This window comes from Fringilla coelebs (genome assembly GCF_963513975.1).
Source record: "Fringilla coelebs genome assembly, chromosome: 13".
NCBI lineage: Eukaryota > Metazoa > Chordata > Aves > Passeriformes > Fringillidae > Fringilla > Fringilla coelebs.
This window is the reverse complement of record NC_140039.1, coordinates 6,685,580-6,713,443: the sequence shown is the minus strand read 5'-3', so window position 1 is coordinate 6,713,443 and position 27,864 is coordinate 6,685,580. Positions and strand designations below refer to the sequence as shown.

Genomic DNA, 27,864 nt, shown 5'->3' with positions numbered 1-27,864 from the left:
GAAGTCATCACGCCCTGAGAGCTTTTGCCACCTCCACTGCTTTCACAGCTGGCTTGTCAGTCACATTTTCTCTTCAGTCTCCCGAAATGACAGACAGGACCAAACCCAGAGATGCCCCAACACCCGGTGAGCACCAGCAGCACCAGCCAACAGCTCTACTGGAGGCTGCCATGCTCTGGGCCATCCCCTGCCCCCTGTGCCATGCAGGCTGAGGAGAGCCAGCCTGGCCCTGGCACCAGGACTGCCGCGGTCCCCGGGCTGTGGAGCTGCGGGGCAGCCGGGGATGGGACCTGGCACGGCAGCGGTGCCGATCTCGTCCGCGGCAGCTCCCGCGGATGCAGGGATGCAGCCCCCCCGTTCATTGCTCATCTCCATGGGAACCAGCCATCACAGCTAATGACGGCTGCTTCAATGGCAGCCCCGCTGACGAACGCAGGGCTGATCCGGCCGCAGCATCCCCCGGCCTGCCCCACCGGTGCCTGATGGAGCACACCCCGAGATCCCAGTGCAGCCTTTCCACTCTCCCAGGAGCACCCAGCCATGCCCAGTCTGGAAAGGCCAGTGAAATATTCATATCAACACCCTGTGATTCTGCTAATAATGGATATAAATGCCAGCCCCCAACACATGGCCGAGAAACTCCAGGCCTGTGCAGAAGGGTCTTTCTCCTTAAATATATCAGTTTTTCCTGAAATGCAGTAATTTAATGCTGAGGAGGGAGATGATGTGTTCTCCAGCCACATTCCTGCTTTTACAGCAGCCCAGGTTATAAATAACAATCAGCCTCTCCCGCCAGCCTGCTCCCCTATCCCCCTTCGCTTTTTTTAATCTTTGCCAAAGGTACTGTTTAGAGATCTTTCTAGACCATTTATTTTTAAATTACCAGCCAAGGGAGAGAAGTTAAAAAATAGGAAAAAAAAAAAGAAAGAAAAAAGGCAAAAGAAAGAAACTTCTGGAGCTGATAGCTTATCGTGAGGAAATCCAAATGTCACATTAGTTGAGAAAGTTGGAAGATTAAATTTTCCAACACCCTTCATCTGCTGCCGCTGACATTTAGGGGCTTTTTTCCTTCCCCTCCTTCCCCTTTTTGCTGCATCTACTGAGCAGGGTGAGCAGTGAGAGGGGTGAACAGTGAGTGGGCAGCCCCAGCTCCCCTGCAGCAGAGGGGGCTGAGGCTGGCATGGAGCATCCCACCATCAGCCCCTCGCTCTCAGCCCTCCCCAGGACCTCAGGTGGGGGGCTGGGGGCTGGAGGGCTGCCCTTGGGGGCAGGATACCCTCACACAGCTGGGCTGTTTTCCACCTGAGTACAGTATGTCCCAGGCTCAGCTTTGACAAGCATCATCCCCTGCCACGGACACAACACAGAAGATGGAAAATGAATTTATTTCTGTGTTGTTCTGCCTATGACTCCCAACCGAGTCTGTCTGCTGATTTCAACACTTCTCCCCACGTAAACCCCATGGTCCTTGCTAGCTGAGAAAGGTGAAAACTTCGCTTCTGCAAACATTCTGACAGCCTTGGGAACCCCTGGGAAAACTTTCTGATGTTCCCATTTGTTAAAAACCACTTGGAAGTCCAAAGTCTGTTTGGGAGGATAGTGGGGCTGAGGTGCAGGCAAGATGAATAAGAAGCTCATTTCCTCCTCACTGCAGCTAAAGCCAGTGTAAGGCTCGTGAATAAGCCCCAGTTATGGGCAGCAGCCATTGTCCATCAGCACCAACTCTGGCTCAGCTACATCCTGCTCCATTTAAATAGAAAAATTGAAGCTAAATAAAGAGAGGATGGAAAGAGCACTATTACATTCCATTCAGACTTTCTGGTATCATCTCTCTCCTTTTTTACCTCAGTAGCATTTTCTTTTTTTTCCCCTATTATTTTTGTTGGAATTAAATTTGCTGGGATTTCACTAGTAAGGAAGCAACAGCAGAGGTAGGGAAGTGCCCTCCCTGCCAAACCCACACATATCTACAATAGGACACCCCCAGTTTTGCAATTTTGCTTAGTATCTCCCCAGAGCAGGACTAAAGCTGATGTGGCTGGTGACAGATTTGCAGGGCTGCTGCTCCTTGATATGTCAGCTCCTTTGGGGAAGGGAGGGATCAGGGAGCTGAGCCCTGCAGTCCCCAGGGACACTGTGCCATGCCACCGTGCACAGCCTCTCCCCAGTGCCCCCTGTGCTGGGAGGGCTCCACGGGCACAGCTCCAAGGTCGAGATGCCTCCTGTTTCCCAATCCTGCCTAATGTGACCAGCATGGTGGGGTGTGACACTCAGGGCAACAGTGGGCATGGGGACATCCAGCTTCTGTCCCCTGCCCTGCAGCAGTGATAGCAAAAGCCCAGCCCGGCCCAGCCTGATGGATGCATTAGTGCTGCTCCTCATCCCCTGTGCTGGGAGTTGCTCTGCTCCCCAGGCTGTCTCCTCCTGCCTCAACCACCAGCCAGTTTTTCCTTCACTTCTATCCAAAATCCCCTTTAATGTATTTTAAGCCCATTAGCTCCATCCTCTCCAGAGCAGCCATGGCAGGATCCTCTCCTCCCTCCTTTGGTAGCTCTCCCCAGGCTGGGAGGGGGTGACAGGAGACATCCTCTGCATCCTCAGCTGTCAATGAGGGGGACTGTGGGCAGGGAGACCTGCCCAGGAGAGCAAGTGCCCCTCACTTCGGTCCCAGCATCTGTCCAGCCTCCCCATCCCACCTCCCAGGCTCTCCATGGCTGCTTCCCCTGCCAAGGAGCCCTCTGCTGTCACTGCCTGGGGACAATGGCACTGGCAGTTAGCCAGTAACTCTGCTCTGAAGGCATCCATCCATCCTCCTTCACTCCAGCCTGTCCCCAGCTCTGCTCTGGGGCACAGACTCCCAGGTGGGTCGAGAGGAGAGACAGAGGTCAGTGCAGGGCATGTCACCCAAGCTGGTGGGACCCCATCAAGCCCAGATCCTCCCCTCCCTTTTGCACAGGGCCTTCTAAATGCTCTTGGGGTCACCTGAGTGTTATTTTTGGATAAGGTCATGTGGTTTGCAAGGGCTTTGCTGCCAACACCACGTTCTCTCCCGCTGTGTTCCTGTCTCTCCATGGCACATCTGCTCCCAGGTCTGCCTGGGGACAAGGAGCAGTCCTAGTGCACCAGCATTGGCTGGGGCTGTCCCCAAGGCTGCACCCTGCTGTGCTTGGGGCTCCTGATCAGCTGCAAGGGCTCTGCTCAGCAGCCTCACACCAAGAGCATCACTGACCAGACAAGCCCCTATTTCCCATAGCACAGTGTGGGAGATGGGTGACCTGGCAGCAAAGTGGGGTGTCCCAGGGCAGAGCGGGGTGCCCCAGGGCAGAGAGGGTGTCCCAGAACAGAGAGGGGTGCCCCAGGGCAGAGAGTGTGCCCCAGGGGAGAGGGGTGCCCCAGGGCAGAGAGGGGTGCCCTGGGGCAGAGCAGGGTATCCCAGGGCATAGCAGGGTATCCCAGGGCAGAGAGGGTGTCCCAGGGCAGAGAGGGGTGCCCCAGGGCAGAGAGGGGTGTCCCAGGGCAGAGAGGGGTGCCCCAGGGCAGAGCAGGGTATCCCAGGGCAGAGAGGGGTGCCCCAGGGCAGAGAGGGGTGCCCCAGGGCAGAGCAGGGTATCCCAGGGCAGAGAGGGGTGCCCCAGGGCAGAGAGGGGTGCCCCAGGGCAGCCAGCCCTGCTGGTGGAGCTCCCTGTGCCCCTGCACAGCCCCTGAGTGAAGTCACCCTCAGTGTCCCCGCGGGGAGGAGCCAGCCAATGCGGGCTCTCTCGGGAGCCCCGGGGGATGGGGCTGCCAGGCCCGTAGTTAGAGCACTGATTGCCAGAAATCACAGGATGGCTATGCTCCGAGTAGGGCAGGGAATTAGATTCAGTCTCTAATTAAAGGTTTGCTCTTCATTTGAATTTCAGATGCCAGCTTTAATTTTAGAAACTTTTGCAGGCAGCAGAGCAACCTGCCCACCTGCCTGCTGCCAGGCCCGGTGCTGGTGGCCAGATGTCACCACAGCTCAGCTGGGGGACACGGCTGCACACTGGGCAGAATCTGGTTACAGCTGTGACAAATGCTGTGCCATGACCCCTGGTACTGTGCTGGGACAGACTGGAGAGGGGCTCAGCCCGGGGCCAGGGTGGTGGCTGTGCCAGAGATGCCACAGAGAGAGCACTTACATATTCAGTGTCAGCCTTGGAGTCGTAGTACTCGATGTCTTCCTCCTGCAGAGAAAGGGGAGAGCTGTTAGTGCCAGTCAAGGTCAGGGATGGGAAAGGAGTCCCTCCCCCTCAGCACCTCTCTCATGCTCCTGGCAGCCACCAGCTTGCTGGGGACTGAACCCTTCCCAGCCCATGCTGTCCTTGGGACGTGTTCAGGACCTCACGTCCTCCACATGCCCCCTCCCAGGACTGGCCATGGCCTCCAGTGCTTCCCTCCACTCATGCCTGCTGCTGAGCCAGGGCACTGCAGGGCCAACAGCCCTGTGACAGTGACATCGGTGTGACAGGTGTGACACTGTCACCAGGTGCCAGCCTGTGCCCCGTGCCCATAGCCAGGGTGCTTTGGTTCTGTTGCAAACATCAGGAGCCACGGAAGAGCCAGGTTTAGGCAGCGTGGCAGGCAATGGCCCTGCAGCCACCCAGGCCCCCTCCCTGCGCTGCAGAGACAGGGAGAAAAGTGTCCTTGCTTCCACAGAGAAATGCACGCCGTTAATTTGGGGTATTTAGAACCTATTTAAGCAGAAAGGTCTGCTTGGATTCCTCTTCCCAGAGTGTCAAGACGCGAGACAGCTGATAAAATTCCTGAAGAGGCAATTGGGAGAGCAGCGATGCTGTCACAACAGCATTCCGTGTACCAGTAGAAAGGGTAATTAAAGGGCACTCAGAGACTCTTCCCAGCGCGCCGGGACCGAGTGTGATGCCGGCACACGGGCAGCGCCGTGGTGCTGACACGTCTGCCAGTCAATCTCCATCAGCAGCCAACCAGCCTGCCCGGCACGGGCAGCGCCCTGCGGCGATTATTGCTGCTATTACCGAGCGAGGAACGCGGTCCGGCCCCGAGCAGAAACACGGCCACAGCCCCAGCGGCACCGACTGCATCCCTGTCCTGCCTGCCCCTGCTCTGGACTGTCCTGGGCACAGCCCTGTGCCAGGCACGGTGGCACTGTGACATCCATCCCAGCCTGGAGAAAGGGACCAGTGGAGGCAAGCAGCTCTCCAGGCAGCATCCCCCGTTCCAGCAGCCCGGCCCCACCGAGCGCTGGCAGTCACTGCCCCGCACCGGGATTACCCTCTTAGCCACAAAACTGCTCCCCAGGGTGGTTTGCAGTGGCTTCTCCCCGCTTCCCAAGAGGTGGGAAAGCCCTGAAGCTGATCTTGGGGAATCAACAGCAGGGACCCTGGCAGGCTGTGCAGGTGTCTCCCTAGGATGGGTGTTGCAAAGGGTCCAGCAGCTTCCCGAGCAGAGGAAGATGCCCGTCGCTTCCGCGGGCTCTGCGACTCTTAGCGATTGCAATAAGGCAGCACCGGGAGGGGAAAGTAAAAAAAAATAAAAATTGACGCAGCATCTTCCAATTTCTGCTATTAAAAAGCCCAGTCATTAAGGGAACACACTTATTAATTATCTGTGATTTGTTGTGAAATGCTGTGGGGTTTACAACAAGAAGAAAGGAAAAAAAAAAATTAATTTCCCTTCAGCTGGCCTTGCCGCGCCGCTGCCGGCCCCACGCCCGCCCTGGCCCTCGCCGGCACCGCCGCCTCCCCGGGTCCGCGGCCATCTGCACTTCCTAATTAAAGGAACCCCCGGGAGACCCGTAACACAAACGAGCTAATTTCATGTTTAATGATCTTTAATCAGGAGTGAGTGTGACTAACAACGGCCATCCAGAAGGTGCTTTGTTATTCATTTTATTTGCCATTGGCTTCTCCGCAAAGCTCGGTTCCCCTCCCAGCCGCAGAGGCCCCGCTCCCGCAGCGCAGAGGGCACCAGGTGAGGATGCTCGGGCAGGAGAGCCGGTCCCTGGTCCTGCTTTCCCCTCTCCAGCGCTCCCACGGCACAGGGCACGGCACGGGGAGCAGAGCTCCTGTAAGGACGTCCCTCCCACCGAATCCCCAAGGGATCACAGAGCCCTTGCCATGCCCTCTTTCAACAACCCCAGGAGCAGCTGGTGAGGTCTCAGCCGCACTCAGGCTGTGGCTGAGGTTTCCACACGTCAGACAGCACGTGTGGGACAGCCAGCACCAGCGTGGCCCTGGCCCTGAGATGGGCCTTGATGGCAGGCTCCAAAATCCTTGCCACAGCCCTGCTGGTACTGGGGGGGCTGGGGGTTTTTCATGGGGTCCAAGGGAGACTGGGAGAGCTGGCAGGGCATCTGTGTCCTGGCCACTTGGAAGCCTGTGTCTCTTCCAGGAAAGAGGGAGAGAGCCCTCAGAGATGCTCTGAAAAGGTGCCATGAATGTTCCAAGAGGCAACAAGGGGTCCTACAATTTCTACTCCCTAATATTTTTTTTTAAACCACATTTGCCTTCTTCACATAATCCTCTCCTCCTCTGGTCCATGTTAAAGTCAGCACCAGGTCTGTGTAAATAGCACTGGTATTTCTAGAGCCTTTCAGAATAAATACCAATAAAGAAAACAAGGGGGTGAAGACGTCAAGGGATTTCGAGGCAAAATATTGTCCCTGTCTCTTGCAACCACGCCTGCAGGAAGCACAGGCTGGTTCCCACTGCAGGGGAGGCTGACAAGGAGGAGCTGCTGCTCCATGATGTGTTAACCACTGCCCATTTTCTTGTACCTAAATTGCCAAGTGCCACCTGCACAATGGCACTGCCTGGCTGTGTCACTGGTGGGATTATTTCAGCTCCTCAAGTGCAACACTCTGGGAGATCAGTGCAATCCCAGACTGATCTGCAGCTGTCCCTGCAGCCATGGCCCAGGCTTCTCCAGCAAGGCCACGAAGGAAGCACCACACCTGCACCAAACCCTTGTGGTTCAGTGTCACTGGGCAGCCCCTGGCCAAGGCTTGACCCTGGTGAGACCTCCTGGAGGTGGCCCTGGGGATGCTGCATGCCAGAGTCTCCCCAGGATCCCTGGCTCCTTCCTCACCCCCTTGAGCCCTCCCCAGATGCCCTGTACTCCACACCTTCACTGTTTTCACACCAAAACACCAAGCAAAAAGCTGATTAAAAATCCAGGCTGTGAGCTTCTGGAGAGCTGCGAGCTGGAGCCTTGCCAGCGGCACAAGGGAGGACCCTGCTCTGGCACCGGTGCTCCCCTGACACACCCCAGCACAACAGGTATGAGACAGAGCCCAGGACAAGGAGGGGCACACAGGTGCCTCAGGTGGGTGGTGAGGGGCACTGCCCCCCACAACCCCTGACACAGCCCTCTACAAGCATCCAAATAGATTTTTTTTTGCCTAAAACAATTACAGCAACTAAAAATAATGCTGAAAAGGTCTGTTCTGTTATCTCACTGCAGCCTGCAGATGTCTGGATGGAGAGGTGCTGGCCCAAGCCTCCAAGTCAGTGACCTAACGAGGTGGCAATCAACCTAGATCACACACAGAGCTGCCACCACCCTAAAAAACCTCCAAGGAGCTGTTGGTGGCACATCAGCTCCCTGCTCCAGCCATCCAGCTGGAGCACACAGCTGGCAGGAACACTGCAGGAGGGCTGTGGCTCACTCTCCCATGTAGAGCTTTCCTGTAAAATCACCTAATCTGGCTAATCCTTCTCCTGAGGACCTGTAGGATCTGTAGTACTCCATAGGATTGCTCACTGTCTTCTTGTAAGGGTCACCCTGCTAATCACATGCCCTGGGGATGCTGCAGCTCCCTGGGGCAGTTGTGCAGGCAGATCCTGCTGCAGCACATTGATTTTGGTCCCTCTCAGCCTCTGGCTGTGGGTTTCATTTCTCTGAGCAGCACAGGTGACCCCTGTGGTCAGCAAATCTCTTTCAAGATTTAATTGGCTCTGGAAGAGCCAAATCCTGCAGCAGTTTGCCTTCAGGCAGTTAGGAGGAACTCGGAGGGTGGTGGGGAAGAAAAGATGGATCCCAAGCTGGCACCTGCCTGTTTTCCAGCCACTGGATGGAGCTGGTGGTAGGACCAGCATCCCAGGGCACAGCTTACCTGTGCCTGGTCAGACCCACAGGCAATTCAGTGGGTGAGGAGAGCAAGCAGGAGCTGGTGTGCCCATTCAGCACTGGGGGCTCTCTCATGAGCCCACCTTTCCTCTGCCATCAGCACTTAGAGAGGTCAGTGAGTATTTAGGTACTTCTTCATGTCCCTGAAGTGTTAAGCACACAGAAATAGCAACAGCTTTTGCTTATACTTGCACCTTTCACACAGAAGACATCCTGCAGTGTGTCACAGAGCTCCTGCAGCCTCACACCTGTGCGAGGAGGTGGAGCAGCAGGAGCAGAGCATGAGCAGGGACACACACATCCCCACCACAGCCCTCCTGCCAAGCCCTCCTGGGCCACGAGGAGCAGGATGGGGCCACCCCATGGCTGTCCAGGGATTGGTGTGTGCTGTCAATTGATCCTGGCTGGCAGCTGGGGCTGCAGGTCTCAGCACGTGAGTGCTCAGCCTGAGGTGTCTGCCATGGGCACAGCAGCCTCCTGGCTGGGGAACAACAGGGCAAAGAAAGTGTTCCTGCTACACCTGCCACGGGCTGGTGTGAGGGCCACAGCCAGGAACAGGCTCCAGAGGGGCTGGATGAATTCCTGGGAGAAATTCCTACCTGCAAGCATAGCCACACTTGGCTGTGGCTGGTGGGGGCTGAACCTTTATTTCCACTGGCTAGAGCTATTCTTGCCCATATGCACCACGATGAATCCTTTCCTAGTCCTCAGAAGAGAACAATATTACGGTTAGCCCCAGCCACCACAGGCTGCAGGACAGACCAAGAAGGGGTCTGGTGGGGCCCCTACTTCTCCTGCAGCATTGTGAATTCCCTGCATCCCATCCACCATCAGGGGCTGTACGCATTACCCAGCACAGGTGGAAACAGTCATCATAATCTGCCTTGGCATCTTTTTTTTAAAAGCAATTTCCTCCCTCTGCCTCTCTGACAGAGCCGGGGAAATATTTAAGTGACCTGTCAACAGTTTTTTCATCTCCCCAAGAAGATGTTTTATCTGATCACACCTCGCCAGCTATTCTTCTTTACATGGCATCTCCTGTCTGTCCTGCTCCTCTGAGGCTGCCTCGAACGAGGCGTGGCTGCTGCTCCCCTCCACTGCCCCCGGGTGCTACAGGGATGCCAGCACACACAGAGAGGCTGTTGGAGAGCCCCTGCCCTTCCAGGGGTGGGATGGGATGGGATGGGATGGGATGGGATGGGATGGGATGGGATGGGATGGGAAAGCAGCACTGACAAGAAAGCCCAGCAACCCCTACACCAAACCATCATTGTCATGGAGAAGCCACGGATGGCCCAGCGGTCTTGCAGAGTGGAGAGTTGGGCAAGCCCCCTCAAGCCCCATCCTTGGTTTTCCAGAGGGAACTGCACCGACACAGGGGTTTTGGGAATGATTTTCTTGTTCTGCTTTTCGGCCAGACCGGCGCTACAGGAGCAAGGTTGGTGCTATAGCACAGTAATTCTCCGAGCGTAATGAAAGCTGACATTATATCAAACACAATAAAGACTCTCAGCTGATGGAGATCATTCCTGAACACACAAACCCATTAAACTGAAAAAAAAAAATATCAATTCTACACACTCGCCAGCCAAAAGAAAATGTGATTTGTTATCTAAAAGGGGGTTATAAACACAGCTTCAATGCACTTTCTGTGCTGTAATGAAAACTGGGTTTGAAATGGCAAGACGACTGCAAATTAGAGTATTTGATTTTATTTTCTAACTTTTTAGGTAAACCTTCTACAAGGGCAAGTGCAAGGTTACGGTGACAATCTTTCTGTTCTCAGCCGATAAGTAGGATCTGTAATTAAAGGAGGAGAAAAATGAAAGGAGGATAAGGAGCTGGCGTTCGCCCTTCTGGTGCTGCTTTGAACACAAAGCCCTGCCTGCATGGCTGTGCCCAGCCCAGGGGAGCAGCTGCTGCAGCCCACACATGGCATGGCATGGCATGGCATGGCATGGCATGGCATGGCATGGCATGGCATGGCATGGCATGGCATGGCATGGCATGGCATGGCATGGCATGGCATGGCACAGCACGGCACAGCCACTGCTCCCCCACAGACACACACCCAGCAGTGCTGGGTGGAGCAGCAGGATGGGTCAGGATCCTGCCCCTGGAGGGATGTGGCCACATTTCTCTTCACAGAGAAAAGCAAGGCACAACTTCGCAAGGATATTTTCTGGGAATTGCAGCGAGGAACCTTGGAGAAAGAGAAAGCATTTCTTATCTCATTCCCTGCTCCTGTGTTGTGCCAAAGTAGAATACAATATGGAGATTGTTTACCCAAAGTGATGTTGTTCTGTTTCCTTGGCCTGTCAGGGCCAGGTGTGTGTCCAGACTGTCAGTCAGCAGACAGTCACAAGGTTTTGTACAGTGGAGTTGAGTGCTTGTGCAGATTCAGTTTATAGAATAATTATAGAATAATATAGTATAATAAAGTAATTAATTAGCCTTCTGATATCAATGGAGTCCTCCTTGTCATTCTTCCCTTTGTTGGGGTTGTCTTGCTTTTCCTATAGAGGGATGCAGCTCCCAGGGCTGTGTGGCTGTGGCTGGGTACCCAGCCATGCTGCCATGTATCCCTGCTTTATCCTGCACCTTCCCTGGGCAGTCAGGAGCACAGTCCCTGTTATTGCTCCTGTCCATCCCCATTTGGCAAACAGCGATCCCTTTTTCCCTGGAGTTTTGTTTCTAATGGAGCTTGAAATTATCTGGGCTTTGTTATTCCTCATGTGCTTGCAGGCAGGGGTTACAGATGGAGGCAGCAGCATGGGGCTGTCCAGCACTTGTGATCCCCCTGCCACCTCCACAAATGTCACCACTCCCCAAAACCACCCAGTGGTTAAACCCTGTCCCCAGCAGCTCCTACATCCACAGCTCAGTGTATGGCCCTTTTTCTTTTCCAAGGAAAAAGGGCCTGCTGGGCTCTGACCCTTCAAAGGGCCCTTTCCAACATCAAAAGGTGGGGAGAGGTGGGAGGCAGAGGGGCAGCAGGCAGAGGAAGAGGGGAACTTCCCAGTATAGTGATGGAAAATGCAGTGAGGAAGGAGACTGGGAGAAAAACAACAGTAATAAACATTTTATGAAGCAGAAAATGGCTTATAAAGAAGTCAACTTTTAAAGGCAATTTATGTAATCCTGCCAAGCACACATAAACAAGGGGATGGATTTCTGCAGCACTGGAGTGTCCCCTAAAGGCACAAATAGCTCTGGCAGCCCCAGCACACCTACACACAGCGATGATGATGATGATGGTGATGGTGATGTTGGCCTGGGATGCATTCTGTGGCTGGCAGTGCAGATCTGCACCTCTGACAGCATCCCCCAGTTCAGCATGGCCCCCACTCTCCTACACTATGTGAGTCTGGGACACCTGAGACCCTGCTGATGCTGCTGGGATGGGGCTGAAGGTCTGGAAAACAACCCAAGGAAAACTCGGGAGGAAAGCAGAGCACCCAAATGGAAAAGAGCTGGGAGAACATGGAGCTGGCTGGGATGTCTGTCAGCCACATGGCAGCTTGTCAGCGAGGATGGATACAAAGGATGGCAGCAGCAAACACAGCATGACCTTTCAGCATTTTTATACTACTTCTGCTTCTGCAGGTCCTTTGCCCAAGCAGGGCAGCAAGCAGAGGATGGAAACCTGAAAACTACATTGCAGGGTGGGCTGGAGTCCTGGCACCTCTGTTTGCTGCTGGGGTGCTCAGCACAGGGCAGGCTCAGGACCACTGCCACGGCTGGGGGACAGGACTGGGGACATCCAGAGCAGGGGGACAGCCCTGATGTGCCTTGAAGGACAAACCCTCATGGCTCTGCATGGAGTGGAGCCAGACTATCCCAGTGGATCTCTGAATGGAAGCCTGTAGGCCAGAAGATTCTCACTGGGAAAACTGATAGGCCAGGTGACTGCAAATGGGGAATTTTCTGTGGTTTCCTACCATACCAGTGCCAGGTGGCTGCCATGTCCCTTGGTGAGAGCCCACTCTGGCAACAGGACCCGGCTCTCGCCTTTCCAGAGCTCCACCAGCCTTCTCCAGCGGGTGAATACACATCCCTGAGAGACCCTCACAGTGCAGGCAGGGAAGGGCACGATCTCTCCCCACAGCCTGCCCACATCCCTGCCCACCATGCCACTCTGAGCTGCCACCCAGCCCTGCAGTAAAACAAGCTTGAGGGAACTCAGGAGGGTGCTCAGAATATGGGCGACCTTGGGGCCAAGGCTACTTTTGAGCAAGGAAAATGGCCTCATATCCAGAATTGATTTGGGGACACAGCCCCAGCTTGGCACAGCTGGTAGACATAAGGGTGGATGAACACAAGGAGCAGGGATGAAGCAGGACAGGATGAAGGGATTGTTTAGGGAACAGGGAGGCACTTTGCAAAGCCTCTTGAGGTAGGAGGCTGAACTCAGCTGCAGAAAGGCCAGCTTGGCCGGCATGTATCTGGAAAAAAGGCAAGGAAACCAGAAAACAGCAAGGAGAAAGGAACTTTCCCTGTAGAGATGGCTCGTGAGTGATGGCTGGCAGCAGCTCCCAGCCGCTCAGGCTCTTGCTCCTGCTTCATTTTCCCTGGACTTCCATAGCAACCCATCTGCAGTGAGGTTTAATGGGGCTGCCATTAGCACTAATGCAGTGCAAACACTCAGCATCTGCCGGCGCCTTTGGATGGAAACACAAAAATAACCGCGCTCGCCGCAATCTGTCACCGACTCCGGCGCGGGGTGAGGACGCGACACGCTGGGAGAGGAGGGGAGAGCTGCAGCCAGCAGGAACGAGCTGCGGGGTGGGAAGGGAGGAGCTGGGATGCTGTGCTGCCCCTTCCCTGCCTGCTGCGGGGGCAGCTGCAGAGCCAGGGTGAGCGGTGCTGGCACACGGCTCTGACCCTGCCCGGCCTTCTCGAGGATAATGGGCAGGAAAAGGAGGCTCAGCGCCGGCAATGAGATGTACAAAGCCCCTTCATCCCTCTGCTCTGCTCAGGAGCTGGGGCTGTTGCAGGCGGGACTGAGGCAGGCAGATCTGATGCCCAGCACCCTGGGGGCTGTGCACAGAGCTGGACCAGTCCATCAAGTGTCCCAGCCAGGCCTGGGCTGTCCTGATAAAGCTGCGCCGAGCTCTGCGGTGACGCATCACTGCACATTGTTTCTGGGTGACTCGCTCCTAATTACCTTGATTAAGTGGTTGCAAACAGTGCTATTAAAAATATTTTTTTTCTATGAAAGTGGATTTCTGAAAGGTTTGTGCTGTGAATGGCAATATGAGCCAAGAGCTTCCCAGCGCTACAGCCTTTCCCAGCGTGTTTTGTGTCCTGCTGTTATTCCCCTGGCAGTGGAAGGCAGCCAGGTCTGGTTGGAGAAGGAGCTCTTTGGGGCTGCAAAGAGTCCCTGCAGCAGGAGCCCACCCCTGCGTTCCAGAAGATGAGCAAAAGCCCCAAGCACGGCCATGAAATGCAGTGACCTTGTGCCACCTCTGCCTGCCCTGCACATGCCCCGGTCACAAGGCATCCAGCCCTGGGTGCCAGCCCAGCATGGGGTGTATGGGGCAACTACAATGTCCCTGGGGTACCCACAGCCAAGCTTCAGGTGCTGCTCAGGGATGTTTCCTGACTCTGGAGGACACGTGAGACTGGATCAACACTAGAGATGAAGATGCCTTGCATGTCTCTGAGCTTTCCTTGGGACCCCCGAGCCAAGGTCCTGCTGGGGCACCAGCACTGGCATCAGCAGGTGCCTGCACCAAATCTCATGATCCTCCTCACCTCCTCTCCACTGGCCTCTTGGGAAGAGCTGACAGCAAATCACCAGTGCTTTCATGCAGACAGGGAGACCCCTGTGAGCTCATCCTGCTCCTTGGGTGCCCGTGGGACACAGAATCAGCCACCAGCCTCCATCCCACGCTGGCCACATGGCAAATGAAAGCCCAGCAGGTCAACCCCTTGCCTTCTCTTTTGCTCCTCCCATCTCTTCCTCTCCCCCTGCAAGCCCTGGTGACCATCACCCAGGGCAGGAAGGTCTGTGTGAGCAGCAGCAGCTCAGACTGTGAAATACCCCCCAAAATGCCTGGCCTGGCAGCGGGGCTGTCCCCAGGCTGTGCCCTCAGAGGATGCAGGAGGTTCCTCAGGGCCGAGCAGGATGCCGCCCTAGCCAAGAGGAAGGGGCTGGGTGGCTCAGGAGTATTTTTTATTGCAGACTCCATTCGCACTGGGAGAAAAACAATCTTTCCTTCCTTTTGTATTATGGTTATAATTTGAGAGCATTTCCAGACAGAATCCTTCAGGTTCCTGCTGAGTGCTATCACCGCCAGAATTACAAAGTCAAATGCAATCATTAAACCCGCGTCTTCCCTCTCCCAGCCCAGATTGCTCCTTCCCCAGGAGCAGCCCCCACCGCAAGCGCTGGCGTGTGCCACAGATGAGCCACCGCTGCTGTCACCCCGTGCCAGCCCCCCCAGCACCAAACCCAGCGGCTGCCGGAGCTGGGGAGAGCAGGAATCTCCTCAGCCCCCACCCCTCATCATGAGCTGTCACTTCGACCTTCACCTCCTGCCTTCTCCTGGCGGTGTGTGCGGGCTGAGGCGAGGCTGCAAACGAGCTCAAAATCACTTCATTTGCTCTCATTAGCGAGGCAGGCGGTGGGGCTGGGGCGGGCGAGCACGGCACAGCCAGCGGCCACTCTCGGCGGGGACAGGAACGTGGGCAGGGAGGGATGGCACGGTGACCGCTGTGGCACGGCAGGGCAGGGCTGGGGTGCCACGGAGCCTTACCCGGATGTTGTCCTGCCAGTGGTGAGCCTTCTGGAATTTCTCCGCCGCGTTGGCAAGTCTCTGCAAAACAAGCGGGAGAGGAGAAATGAGCCCGGGGGAAGCAGGAGCAGCAGGCATTGCCCACTCCAGCCCAGTACCCAGCACTGGGGTCCCTGCAGCACCCTGCCACCCCTCTGCTGCCCGGGCAAGGGGGCAGGAGGAGGCACTGTGGGCAGCGCCCTGGAAGGTGTGCCAGGGACAGGGAGCCAGTTTTTCCTCCTTGCTCCTGCCTTTCCCGGGGCAAGCCCGCATCTCCAGGGGAATCGCTGCCGCTTGAACGCAGCAGGACTGAGCCACTGCAGCTGCCAGCAGCCCCCCGGAGCAGGGCAGGCTCTTGTTGTACAGGGCAAGGGCTGAACCCAGCTCTCTGTACTGACAGCCCCCAGCTCTGTGCAGAGCAGGGCAGACTCTTCAAAAATGCTTCAAAACCCCCTCAAATGCCCCAGTGCTGGGGCCCAGAGGTGCAATGTGCTGCCCACCCAGATTTAACCCCTTTGTACACCCATAGCCACACTGGGGTAACCAGAGGAAGCAGAATTTGCCAGAAGCAGGATGGGGCAGTGATGCTCAGCACCAGGGCACCCTCCCTGGATGCTCAGCCATGAGACCCCTCCCCAGCACAGAGGGTGCAGCAGGGCAGGGCTGGAGACTGGGCAGCCCCTGGGGTACTGCAGTGCCTGGAAGAAGCTGCAATCTGGCCTTTTGTGGAATCAAAGGGGATAAACAGGGCGAGAGCTCCAGGTTTTCTTCAGGATCCTCTCCGTATCACTAAGACAATAAAGCCAAGAGCAAAACGAGCACGTTTCCCTCCACCCTCAACCAGCCCCAGGCGCCCTGGTTTGTGGGCAGCTGCCTGGGGAGCTGCCTGCCAGGGCTGCACAACCTGATCAGCACCAAAACCCAGCGGGAGGCAGCGCTGAGCCAGCCCAGAGAGCCGAGCACCACCCAGACCCCCGGGTGCCGGACAGTCACTGCTAGCAGGGATTACTGCTGCGTGGGGAGAGAGGTGAGCCTGGGCTGTTTTCACACACTGAACTGGCTGGGAGAAGGAAGGAGCACTGACAATGGGGTGAAAGACTCACATCTTGGGTGAAATAACGACCCCAAATCACTGCCTGGGCAGCACCACAGAGATTCACATAACAAACTGAAGATTCCCAGTGCTATACACATGACTTCCACACCATGAACCACAAATCCCAGGATAAAAAAGCATTCCTTTGCTCATCAGGGATGTGGCAGGCTGCTGGGAGCCCACAGGGGCAGCAGTGAAGTCCAGTGATATCCCTGGGAAATTATTTCCCCAGGGCCTGAACAGCTGTAGGAGCACACACACACATATGAGCCCTGGGCACAGCCACAGGTCACAGCTGCTGTCCCCACTGTCACCAGCTTCTCCAGCACTCCCATCAGCACACAGGGATGCAAAATGTCTCAGCCCTTCCAACTGGATGCTCAGGGGAAAGGAAGCCCAGGTGCCACAGTGCCCCAATGGCCGTGCAGGAGAGCGGCAGTCCCAGCCCTGGCAGGGTGGCTTGAGCGGGGCTGTGGCAGCAGATGCTGTATTTCTGTGAGCATGGCAAAGCACAGGCACTTGAAAGTAAGGTGGAAGAAATCACAGATCTGGCCCTCCCCAGCCTGAAAATGCAGCTTGCTCTTATCAGATGCAGGGAAACACGAATCCATCGCTGCATAATCTCAGCACGTACTGGTTGAAAGTTTCCTGTTTAATCTTTTCTCTTTCTCTTAATCTTGATTTCTAAATCAAAGTGCTTGCTTTCAGTGGCCAGCATCCAAGGGGAAAGATCAGCTATCAGCTGAACATTGAAGCAAAATCCTTATGGCTCCAGTGGCAGGCAGAAGGGAATGAGAAACAACACGTGGCTGGACAGAAAAGCCAAGTGATCTGAATTTTCAGGGCAGTTTTTCATGGTCTCACCTGCACAGCCATATCCCTGCCTCCAAGAGCTGCCTAGAAAATCCGTGGCCCAATTCTGTACCTCATCCCCTCCAAGCTTTTGTGCTCTGTTTATATATTGAGATGGCTGATTAAAGACAAGCATTTATTCTGAGTTGCGTTTAAGGCAGTGGTGATGAAATATGCATTTTTCTATACTTGATAAGAGTGTGTTTGTTTATTATGGGCTGGGATAAGATTTATGGACATCTTTAACTATTCATTGCCTTGTGCAAAGTGCCTGGAGGGTTGCAAATGGTGCAGTAAGGGGACGGCTACACCCAGGAACGACACCTCGACAGAAGATATTTTTCCTCTGGAAAATGTCAATTTGTCAAAGTCAAACCAGACACAATTTTGGTTTAAAAAAAAAAAAAGGAAGCCCAGATGTTCTTGTTTGATAAATAGCAGGAATGGGGGAGCCTGCAGGATGGCACAGCCACGGCAGGCTGCTGTGCTGGCTCCTGGCTGCCACTGGATATCACCCAGGAGAAGTGTCCCCAGAGCCCTCCAGCTGCTGCTCCTGGAGCATTTACCTCACTAAAGACGTTTCAGTCCCGTGAGCAAGATGGTGACTGGGAGGAGAGAGGGGCCGAGCAGGCAGCCAGCCATCCTTCCTCTGCCAAGGGGACAGCCCCAGAGTGTGGGGCTCTCATGGGAGCAGTCCCATTCTGTCACATCCCTGACCGGTGCTAGAGAGAGCCCATCCAGCCCTGCCCGGAGATGGGCTGCTGTCAGGAACAGGATGGGGGATTGCTGCATTCAGGATCCTCCAAAACTGTGCCAATAACAACGGGTCCCCCAAGGGGGCTCTCTGGGACAGCAGCTCCTGGCAGGGTTTGCTGCTGCTCCCCCAGACCCCACTGACAGCTCCCCAGGGAAGGTGACGGGTCTGCCTGGAGCCACACACTGCTGCAGGACGTCCCCATTAATGCCAAATGAGTTCATCATGAATAATGTTATTGTGATCAATACAGCTCAAGGATTGTTTCTAATCCTTAATAATGATTAAACCATTATTTTTCAAGTGTTACAGATCAATCAGACCAGCTCAAGGTGTGCTGCGTGCAGGGACTGTGAGATGCCCAGGAGGCAGGTAGTGCACTGGGGAGCCTGGCAGGGTACAGGGCAGTCACCAAAACCTCTCCAGATTTCAGACTTGGGGTTGTCAATTGCAGGGTTCAAACAGCAACAAAAAAATAGAGGAATTACCAAAAATAAAGCATGACTGTGAAATACCTGCAGATCTCCAGCAGGCTGTGGTGCAGAGACTGCCATGGCACTTTAAGGAGCACGGTTCTTTCCCCAGAAGTCACCCAGGGCTAAGGACAGGAGATTTAGAGGCTGAAAACACTGAATTGAAACGACTCTGAAGGTCATGAAAGGCCAGCAGGAGATTTGCAGGGGATTGGTGTCTGGAGATCCCGACAGACAGCGGGCTGAGTGAAGGGGAAGGTGCTGCACGGGCTTATCGTGCCCCAGACTCATTTGTATTCCACATGGATCCCCTCTCTGCTCACCAGGGCCAGGCCTCAGGAGCTCCCTGCCCAGCACAGAGCCCCTGCTCAGCACAGAGCTCCCTGCTCAGCACAAAGCTCCCTGCCCCAGAGCTCCCTGCCCAGCAATGAGCCCCTGCCCAGCACAGAGCTCCCTGCCCAGAGCTCCCTGCCCAGCACAGAGCTCCCTGCCCAGCACAGAGCCCCTGCCCAGCACAGAGCTCCCTGCCCAGCACAGAGCCCCTGCCCAGCACAGAGCCCCTGCCCAGCACAGAGCCCCTGCCCCAGAGCTCCCTGCCCCAGAGCTCCCTGCCCAGCACAGAGCTCCCTGCCCAGCACAGCAGCTCCCCAAGGAGCCTTGGGGATGCTCTGCCCTCGGGATGGGCAGGTGGCAGCCAAGGTGGCATGGCTGGGCACACACCCTCCCTCCCAGAAGATGGGCAGGAAAGGAAAGGGGCAACAATTTGGGTGACCATCTGTCTGCCCAGAGGATAGCAACTCCAGATACATGGCTGCTGCTTTTCCCTGGCTTTGCTCCAGGACCTTGCTACTCAGCCTGATCCCCCACAAGCTCACTCACCCCACCCTGGGCACAGCCCACCCACGTGTGCTCACCCCCAGCAGCAGCTTTTGGGGACAGCTGGTCTGCTGGGGAAACTGCTGGGAGTGAGGAACACTTGGAGCAGCAGAGCTGGCACAGGCAGGGACCACGACCTCCCCTCTAGAGCAGGGGACCATCCCTGCTGTTGGCATCCCCACTGCTGGAGGGGCCATGTAGGAGGATTGTCCCTGATGGAGCAGACACCCAAGGGTGATGCTCAGCTCCTCCTTGCCACCCCTTCTCTCCCATCACACTTGGGGCTATCCTGCACTGCTCTGATATTTTTACACAGACTCTTTCCAAAGGAAACTGGTCCAATGATTTACTAAAGCTCTTCTCCCAGCCCCACCATGGCAATAAGCATGCCCTGGCTGCTCCCACCTCAGTCAGATCAGTGGGTTTAACTTGGGAAGCAGCAGAGCAGAGCTCAGGGAAGCCAAAGACCAAGGCTGGATTTATAAAACAGGATTACAGCAAGCACTCTGCAGAAGGAGACTGAGCAGCCCTGTGTGACAGCAGCTATGCCACCCCTGTGTCCAAGCCTCCATGCAGGTGCCCCAACCGATGTGGACGCTCCTCAGACAGTCTGGGATGGGGTTCTTGGCTTCTCCCCACAGCCAGTGTGGGAGCCCAGCCATGGCCCATCACCAGGAGCTGTGTGTGCCTAGGGAGGTTTGCTCCAGGGAGAGCCACTCCTGCTAAGCCTTCCTTTAACTCCCTCAGGGAGACTCTTATCACCCTCATCACAGAGCCTTGCCCGAGGCTCTGAATTGCATTAACCTCCCATAGCCCAGCACAGGCTGGGAGGGGAGATCTGTGCTGGAGATTCAAACAGCCCTGCATACCAGGAGGGGAGTGCCACACAGCATCCCACCGGCCAGCCCTCCTCCCAGGCAGGGGAGTGCCACACAGCATCCCACCGGCCAGCCCTCCTCCCAGGCAGGGAAATGCTGGTGAAAGGTTAAGGCAAGAAGGTGAAATCAAACACACATGACAAAGACAAGGAACGCAAGCCCCAGGCAGGAGCATCCCCCAGGAGCTGGTTTTGCAGCTCTTCCTCCTCCATAAGGAAGGAAGGAATGAGGATGGCACAAGCCCTCTTTGGTACCAACCCCTCTTCCATGGACAGGGCATCCTGAAGCATCACCTGTTACTGCAGAGCATCTGAAAAAGCAAAAGCCCATTCCATGTGCCTTACACGTCTCCATCCTCCCTGCCTGCATGCAACAGGGCAGAGGGCACGTTCTCATGGTGCCACCTCCTGCCACCAGCTCCAGGGTGCCTCCACCCCAGCTCTCCCCCTCAGGCCCAGCACGTTCATGGAATTCACCCCTAAGCAAACCCTCCCAACAGCGTGCACGTCACCGTCCAAAAATGATCAACCAGTGACAAAAGACAACAACCCCCTTATGTACACAGAGGGAATATAAATCTTGAGTAAACACTGTAAAGCAGCGAAGCATCTCATCCTGTAATAATCTCCAAGACAGTTGATCCCAGGGCTCTTATTACCCCCCCAGCCATCATCTCAAATCCAGTCGGCAGCAGGCTCAGCCACGGCTCTGTATTGATCACGGAGGCAGCTCCAAATATGCTGCAGCATTTTTCTTCCAAAGCACTAACTTGTTTGTCAATAACTCCCTTGGCTGTGCAGGAGGAGAGGGATGGATAGAGCCCATCTCTCCTTCCTTGCACCTGGATCCAGCCTGTGCATGAGGAAGGATGGGGCTGCAGCCAGAACTGCCTGCTAATGATCTCCTGCTCATGGGAGGGCAAATAAAGCCCCAGGGACGAGCAAAGAGCACGTGGTAAATCCTCCAAGGGCTCCCAGACCTCGGTTCTGTACCAGCTGGCGTTCATTGCTGGGGTCTGGCAGGGCAGGGAGCAGGGACACCTCTGCAGAGCCAGCCCTGCCAGCAGTGAGGTCACAAGTGCAGACCTGGAGCTAAACCAGAGCCAGAGCTGCTGCAGACCCCATATGGGGCAGTGGCACAGCCAGCATCTGGCACTAGGGGCCTGGGATGAGCCCCAGAGCCACAACTTCCATCATTTTACTGAGCACCTCAGTAACTCATGGCTCTGCAGGCTGGCAGCATGTGGCTCTTGTTCCCCTGACAGCACTTCTCATTTCTCCTTCGTCTCCAGGGCCACAATTTTTACCAAAAGGAAACACCAGCACTATCTCAACAACCACAGGGAGGGGAGGAGTGAAACACTGCAAGAAGAGAGGTACCAATGGCTTTGCAGAGATGGTGAGGAAAGGGTGCTCAGGGTGTTTCTCCTACCCTAAAATATTGCTCAGGTCTCCAGAAGGGCTTAACTTCCACAAACAGCAAAGCACCAAGGGCAAAAGGACAGTGCAGAGAACCAGGCATCATGCAGCACAAACTGCGCTCTTCAGCTCTGCTCCCCTTGCAGAAAAGCCTCTCTCTGTTACCCTTCTCCTGGAGGTCCTGTGCTCCATGAGGCTGGATACTTGCTTTCCAAAATCACAAGCAGAGAGCAGCTCTGCCCTTGCTGCCTGTCACCCGGGAGGGGAGGAGGAGGGCAGGGGCAGTGTGCCCTGTAAACCCAGGGGACACTTGCCCCTGGGGACCAGCAATAGCAAAACCTCAGCTCAGCTGCTCAGACCCTCCTTGGCTCCTGCCCCATCCCTCCTGGGGGAGGAAGGGCTCCCACCAGGGTGCAGGATCTGTCCCCACCTCCCTCAGCAGTGAGACAGAGCTATGGGAGGCAGGATGGAGAGATGAGGCCAGGAACAGGTGCAGGCAGGCTTGGCCTCTCTCACTGTCCCTTTCCTCTGAGTGGAGGCAGCAGAAGGAGCATTTGGCCACACTGGCATTGCCTCATCCTGCATGCTCCTGCCTTTCACCCTGGACATATGGCAGCAAACTTTTATCTTGCATCAGAGATGACTTTAAGCAGTACTGCTAAATATCATCATGCTCAAGTCCTGCTGGAATGTGCTCCTGTCTGGCTTTGGGATGCAGGTGGTCCCTTGGGAAGCCAAACCAGGCACACTTGCCTGCTCTGCTCTGGATATGAAAAAAATCCTTTTCCTCCATCCCCTTTGCCACTCATTTGCAGTCACAGTAGCCTTTTGCATCTCCTGTAGCTGATGGGGAGGAAAGCAGGGACCCCTGCTCTGAGATCCCAACATTCAGCCGGAGGACAGCCAAGCAGGAGCAGCACAGTTCTCCAAGCTGTCCGTGCCCAGCACTTTAAATGGTGCTCATTTCACACCTCTCGCTCTCTTTTGGAGCACCAGCTCACAAGATGAGCAAGGTACAGAAAGCCCAGTCTGGTCCTGATGGAAATTCCTACTATTTCCACAGCAGTCAGACCAGTAAAAGTATAAAATTCTGGCTGTCAAAGAAAAAAAGTCTGTCTTGGGATGAAGCTGGAATCTTGGTGGCTGCCTCCCAGGAGGTGCTGAAGACCTGGGGCATGTCAGCAGCATCCCAGAGAGGTGATGGATACAAACCACCTGAGAAACGTGACTCCAGAGGTGTTTTGGGGTTGTGGGTGGGACAGATGTGTCCCAGCAGTGTCAGGGCTGTCCCTCCCAATCAAAGCCCCTCGGTGGTGGGCCGCCAGGCTAAAAGCCTGGTGGGTGCTGCTACCCATAGCTCTTGTCATTGCCTGCTTTGCCAGGGTCCTGCCAGCAGCAGGGACAGGGCAGGTGAGCTGCTGGGTACAAACACTGCATCCTGGCACAGTGCAGCGCATCTGCCAGAGCTCTGCCACGACTGGAAGGGCTTGGGGACTCTGCTGCTGGGTGACAAGCAGCTGCTTGCTGCACAGTAAAGTTTCAGATGACTAGAAATAATTCAGGTCAAGATGCATTTGCTTTAAGGTCAGAGCTGGGAAATGTGACAGCAGGCGATTCCCCAAGCTGTGGAGGAGGAGATGGTGCTGCCCTGGGCTCCTTCCATCACCTCTCCCCCCATGCCAGTGTGCTGTGGCTCCCATGGGATGGGTGACTGCAGGGACATGGCTCCCACAAAGGATTTTTGGAGACGGTCCCTTCTGGCAGGGGGTCCCAGGCCAGGCTCAGCTTCTGCAGCGTTGGAAGGGCCAGTGTGTTAGTCACAATCTCAGCCCATTGCTCCAGCCCCATCTCCTCCCAAATATACTCCAAATATTCAAACAAACAGTGCTCCCTAAACCACACTCAAATATCCTGTGGACCTCCTGCTACGATCATCAAGAAGGACTTGTCACAGTTCAAAATCCATTACAATAACCACAAGGCGTTTCAGCAGCAATTATAAGAGATAGTTGCACTTAAAAATCAATTTTACTTAGAGCTTGGAGGAACAGGGTTTTTTTTAAAAATAAAGGAAAAAAAAAAAAGAAGGAAGTGATACAGCTTGTCACTTGGGCAGGAGAAGGAGGAATTTGCCTGGCCAGGTCTTAGCAGCCAGAGTCTTCAAAGAAAAAAAAAATAAATCCCTCCTTATCAATATCCTTGCGTATTTTGGACAAAAAAGTTCCATGTGAAGATGAGAAGAATTCAAGGAGTGGCTCACCCTTCCCTGTGGTTCCCCACACGGTGCCAACAACGTAGAAGCTCCTGTGAGATGCAGGAGGGCATCCCTGAAAACCCAAAATCCAGCCTGCATCCTGGCAGGCCCCTGACTCCCTGCTCCATGGGCATGAAGCCTTTAGTGCCTTTGAAATCCTCCCCTTTAGCTCTCTGCCTTTCATTCAAGCGGAGGCTGTTGAAAGTTTGTACTGGAAACCACTTACAATCGATTTATTTTAAGGCATCACCTCTCGCTGCGCTCTGATGTGCGAGCTTTAAAAAGCGCTCGTTTATTATCCGCTGCCGCGCGGGGATTTCCGTGTGGCACCTCCCGGGGCTGCCAGAGCTCCTCTGCTCTCGGTTTCTGTGCTAAGGCAGCTTTGCAGCGCGCACTAATTCCCACAAGAGTGCCCCAAAGTACCACCACCCACCCCACAACCCTGGCAAACTCCGAGAGAAGCCCACAGAACTTCCCCGCTTGAAGCCCTCCAGGGACACGTGTGACATCTTTCTGATGTCCTCCAGTGCCATCAGCCACCCCCCTGCAGCCTGAGAGGGGTGGGACACACTGAGCATTTACTCAGCCCCTACTGCCACTGTGATAGGAACACAAGCAGAGCAGTTGACATTGCCAGTTTTTAACACCAAAAAAGAGCAACTGCAGTGCAAAAATTCATAGAAAGTACATTTTAGGGGTATTTTGCTCTAAAAACAAGGACAATAGTTGGATTCAGCTTTGCTCAAACTTTCAGACAAACAGCAAAGAAGCCCCAGTGGCTCCAGGTGAGGTGGGGAAGTTTCAGGGAGGTGGAAAGGAGCAAGTTCAGGAGGCCACCAAATGGCTGTTCCCAATGTGACAGCTCACAATGACCTCAACACTCATCCAGTCCCTGGCATTTCCATGGGACAAGGGGCAGCCTCCAGGCTGCCAGGACCCCTTCTCATCCTGTTGGGACTCCCTTTTTTGAGATCAAGGTGCTCACTCCACCTGTCCTGGCCCTTCAGCCTCCTGCTCTTTGGCAAAGCTAAAGCTCCAGCTCTTCAGACTTCACTGCTCTTTGTCAAGATATCCCAATGTGCCTTCCCACTCCTGTGCCTTCTTATTCAAAGCCTCAAATGCTCCTGCAGTATTTCCCTTCAGTCCCCATCCCTACGTTAATGCTTATGGACCACTGGACAAATCCAGGCTATGCTGATGGAGCAGGATGGTTGCTGCTTTGCTTTTGCCCTCCACTCCCCTATTCTCTCTTGTCTGGAGCCTTAAATTTCACTCTGCATTTTTACAGCCCAGCAAGCCCCATTTATGGCCCAGCTTCCTCAGGTACAATGGAAGAAGGAACCAAACGGAAGAGAATCACCATGGATGCCAGGGGGTCTGGTGTATTCAACACCAAGCCCAGCCCCTCACTCTACTTCCCTATTTTCTGGTTTACACAGACTTCTGATGTTACCAGTAACATAACTTGCCCAAAGGACTCCCATACAGGCCCTCTTCTGACTCCCTTATCATCTGAATTTCTTTCTTTTGTTCCTTCTCATGGCCTGTGCAAGGAGAGCAACTCTCCTTGCCTACTGCAGATCTGGTTCCTGCCTGGCAGATGTGGTGCTGGGAAGTGTTGGTGCTCACAAAGTCCCTGTAAGGAGAGCTCAGCTTCCTTCCCCTCCTGCAGCAAGTGTGACTGCCTTCCATTCCCATGGGGAACAAAGAGAGACCCAAGCCAAGGAGAAGGATTCAAAGCACATGTCCTGAAACCAGGACAACTTGCCACTACACACATTTCTTAGGCTTTGTCTTTATTAATTGTGCCTGAGATATGTGCTCACTGCAGGCCAGCCCCCTGAGAAGCCTCTCCCTTCCCTGAGGCACGTGGCTCCAGCATGGATGGAGACCCTACAACCCTCTTTTGGGGTCTGTGTTTGTGGGGAGAGATCCTGCCCAGCTCAGGTTTTCCCTGTGCCAGCACTGGGCTGATGCAGCAGCTCCCCAAGGGAACCTGCAGTGCCCTTCCACTGTCCTGCTCCAGGAACGTGCTTTGCTCTTTCTGTTAAACCCAAAATTCAAGGCAACTTGACACTTTCTGTTTTAAAGACCGAGGTGGGGGAGGAGAAAGCGTGGAGGAGCTTCCCTAAGGGAAAAGCCATCAAGTGGAACAAGTTTTCAACAACTACACGTTCCCTGACCTTTTCCACAGTCATATCTTTAATGTTTCATGGATGGATTTGATAAAAAAAATTAATAAAATAGATTTCATTTTTAAAAAAAGGTCAGGACATGTGTTACAGGGAAAAACTCATTTAGGTCCCTACCTGATGCTGAAGAGCCTTCCCCTGCCCCCCACCCAGGGCACTCTAGCCCAGGCATCTCCCTCCCCACCTTTCTTTTCATCATATTCAGGGTTTGATCTCTTCTGGACTTTTCCTTCCCTTGCTAGACATGGAATCAGGTACCATAAGCATTCAGAGCTGAAAAATGCTTGGGAGTCAAAGATATTTGGTGGGATGTTGCACATCTAACTTGGAGAAGCAGCCAGAGAGCTCAAATGTGGAAAAAATGCCTGTCCAGCCTCCAGCACAGCTCTTCTACCTGCAGCTGCTCAACCTTGAGCCCAAAGCTCTCCCCAAATATCTTGACAAATGTTGAGCCTGCTGCCATGCTGAAGCCATGCACAGCAGAATACCAACATTTGCACTCTCTTGCCCATCATTTCATGGCTCCTGCACCACCCCATGAGCGTCACCCCATGGACATCACATCCCTCATCCCTGTGGAAATGAACACGGATCCAATCTGCTGTGTCTGAGCTCAGACTTGTCAAGAGCGAGCAAAGCAAAGTAAATTCCCCAAGCACAGAGCCAATTCCTGCTGATCAAGATGTTTTAAAAAATAAATGGCATTTAATTGCAGCTCCATCCCGGCTGGCCCAGCGGATGTTCCCAGAGACTCAGAAACAAAAGCAACCTGGACGCTACGGACATTTCTATTATTAAACCCACTCTGCAATTAGACCAGACTTCTGTCCAACTTCTGCCTCTTTTCACCATTCCCTCATTTTTTTTTTATTCCTTAAGAACAAAATATTATTCATCAAAGTTTGCAAAAAAGCCTGCCAATGGCTGCGATAACATCATACTAAGTTATTAAGTGGTGACAATGGGGGACAATTACAGTATATAGTCTATTATACAGCGCTGCCGTTGGGATGAATCAAAGTAAAACACCCTGTGAATGGTGAGGAGCTTATTAACAGGAACATTGGTGTGCCAGAACATAATACCTGCATTCAGCCTCAGAGTTAGTGCTGAGCTGCTGCTGGTGGGGACTGTGGAGGAAAGTGGAGGAAAGAGCTGGCAGCGCCACTGCACTGCTCGAGGCATCAGCCCCACGGATTGATCCTCAGTGCTTAAATACAGACCAAGGGCAAAACCTCAGTCCTGGGCCATCACCATGCAGTGTCTCCCCCTCTAAATCTGCTTCTGGAAGGCTCAGAAGATTTTTGCAACAGCTCAGCCAAGCACAAGCTGACAAGGATTTCCTGGTGGATCAGGAGCATCCTCTCAGCGTTCACCAGCACCCCAGAGGGTATCTCACCCCTGCCTTTTGGGCAAGGAGTGTATCAGTCTTTGAGGTCCCACTCAGGGGTGTTGGGAACATCCCAGACTCCCTTTACCCATCACCTGAGGCTGCTCCTGGCCTGCAGCAGCAGGTGAGGAGGGCCATGACGCTGGGAGATGTGCGAACTAAATAATCTGTGAAAATCCTCTTTGTTGGGAAGGGAAACAAGCAAGCTGCACGCCTTCTTCCAGAGCACAGCAGCAAAATTCCCAGGTTTGGGTGTGCTCAAGGACTAACCTGTGGGAAGAGCTCGTTTTATGCTTTTCCTCCCAGGCTCTGCAGCCCATTCACACCTGGGTACAGTTCTGATAGGTCCTGTCCCTTTCCTCCCTGCTGGCCTGAATTTTTGCCAGCAGTGAAACCCTGCTCTCCTTTGCCAGTGCAGGGTTTCCTGCTGCTCCAGCCGCTCTGGCTTGCTCCTTCTAAGATGTTATTTTTACACTTCCCTTAAAATACAACACTAAGAGAGGCTTCTTGACTATATTAACATTAGGAATCTAATCAGCAATCAGACAGCTCATAATTTTCTGATTAGCTCTGATTATACTCAATCTTTAGGAATGGAAAAATAAAAAGAAAGAGGAAAAAAAACTTAGAAGGAAAAATATAAAAATATTCTCTGCTCAGTTTTCCCACCCTGATTCCCTTGATGAGTCACAGAGTCATAGGAACAGCTCTGCTGTTCCCAGCTAAGAAGGAACAGTGCCACAGTGACCTGCTAAGAGTGTTGGTCAATAACCTGGTT

At 54.3% G+C, this 27,864-nt stretch overlaps 1 protein-coding gene across 3 annotated transcripts in view; it reads right to left on the bottom strand.

Moving 5' to 3' along the window:
- Nucleotides 1-27,864, bottom strand: part of CACNA2D2 (calcium voltage-gated channel auxiliary subunit alpha2delta 2) — a 210,763-nt gene that overhangs the window by 28,289 nt on the left and 154,610 nt on the right. For 2 of the 3 annotated variants that reach the window (XM_084214700.1, XM_084214701.1), the window contains exons 4-5: nucleotides 14,886-14,945; nucleotides 4,158-4,202 (exon numbers count right to left, since the gene is read on the bottom strand). In XM_084214700.1, the coding sequence (XP_084070826.1) occupies nucleotides 4,158-4,202; nucleotides 14,886-14,945 (105 nt within the window). Of the gene's footprint in view, nucleotides 1-4,157; nucleotides 4,203-4,275; nucleotides 4,409-14,885; nucleotides 14,946-27,864 lie in introns of those variants that run through there. The other variant, XM_084214702.1, reaches the window with a different exon arrangement.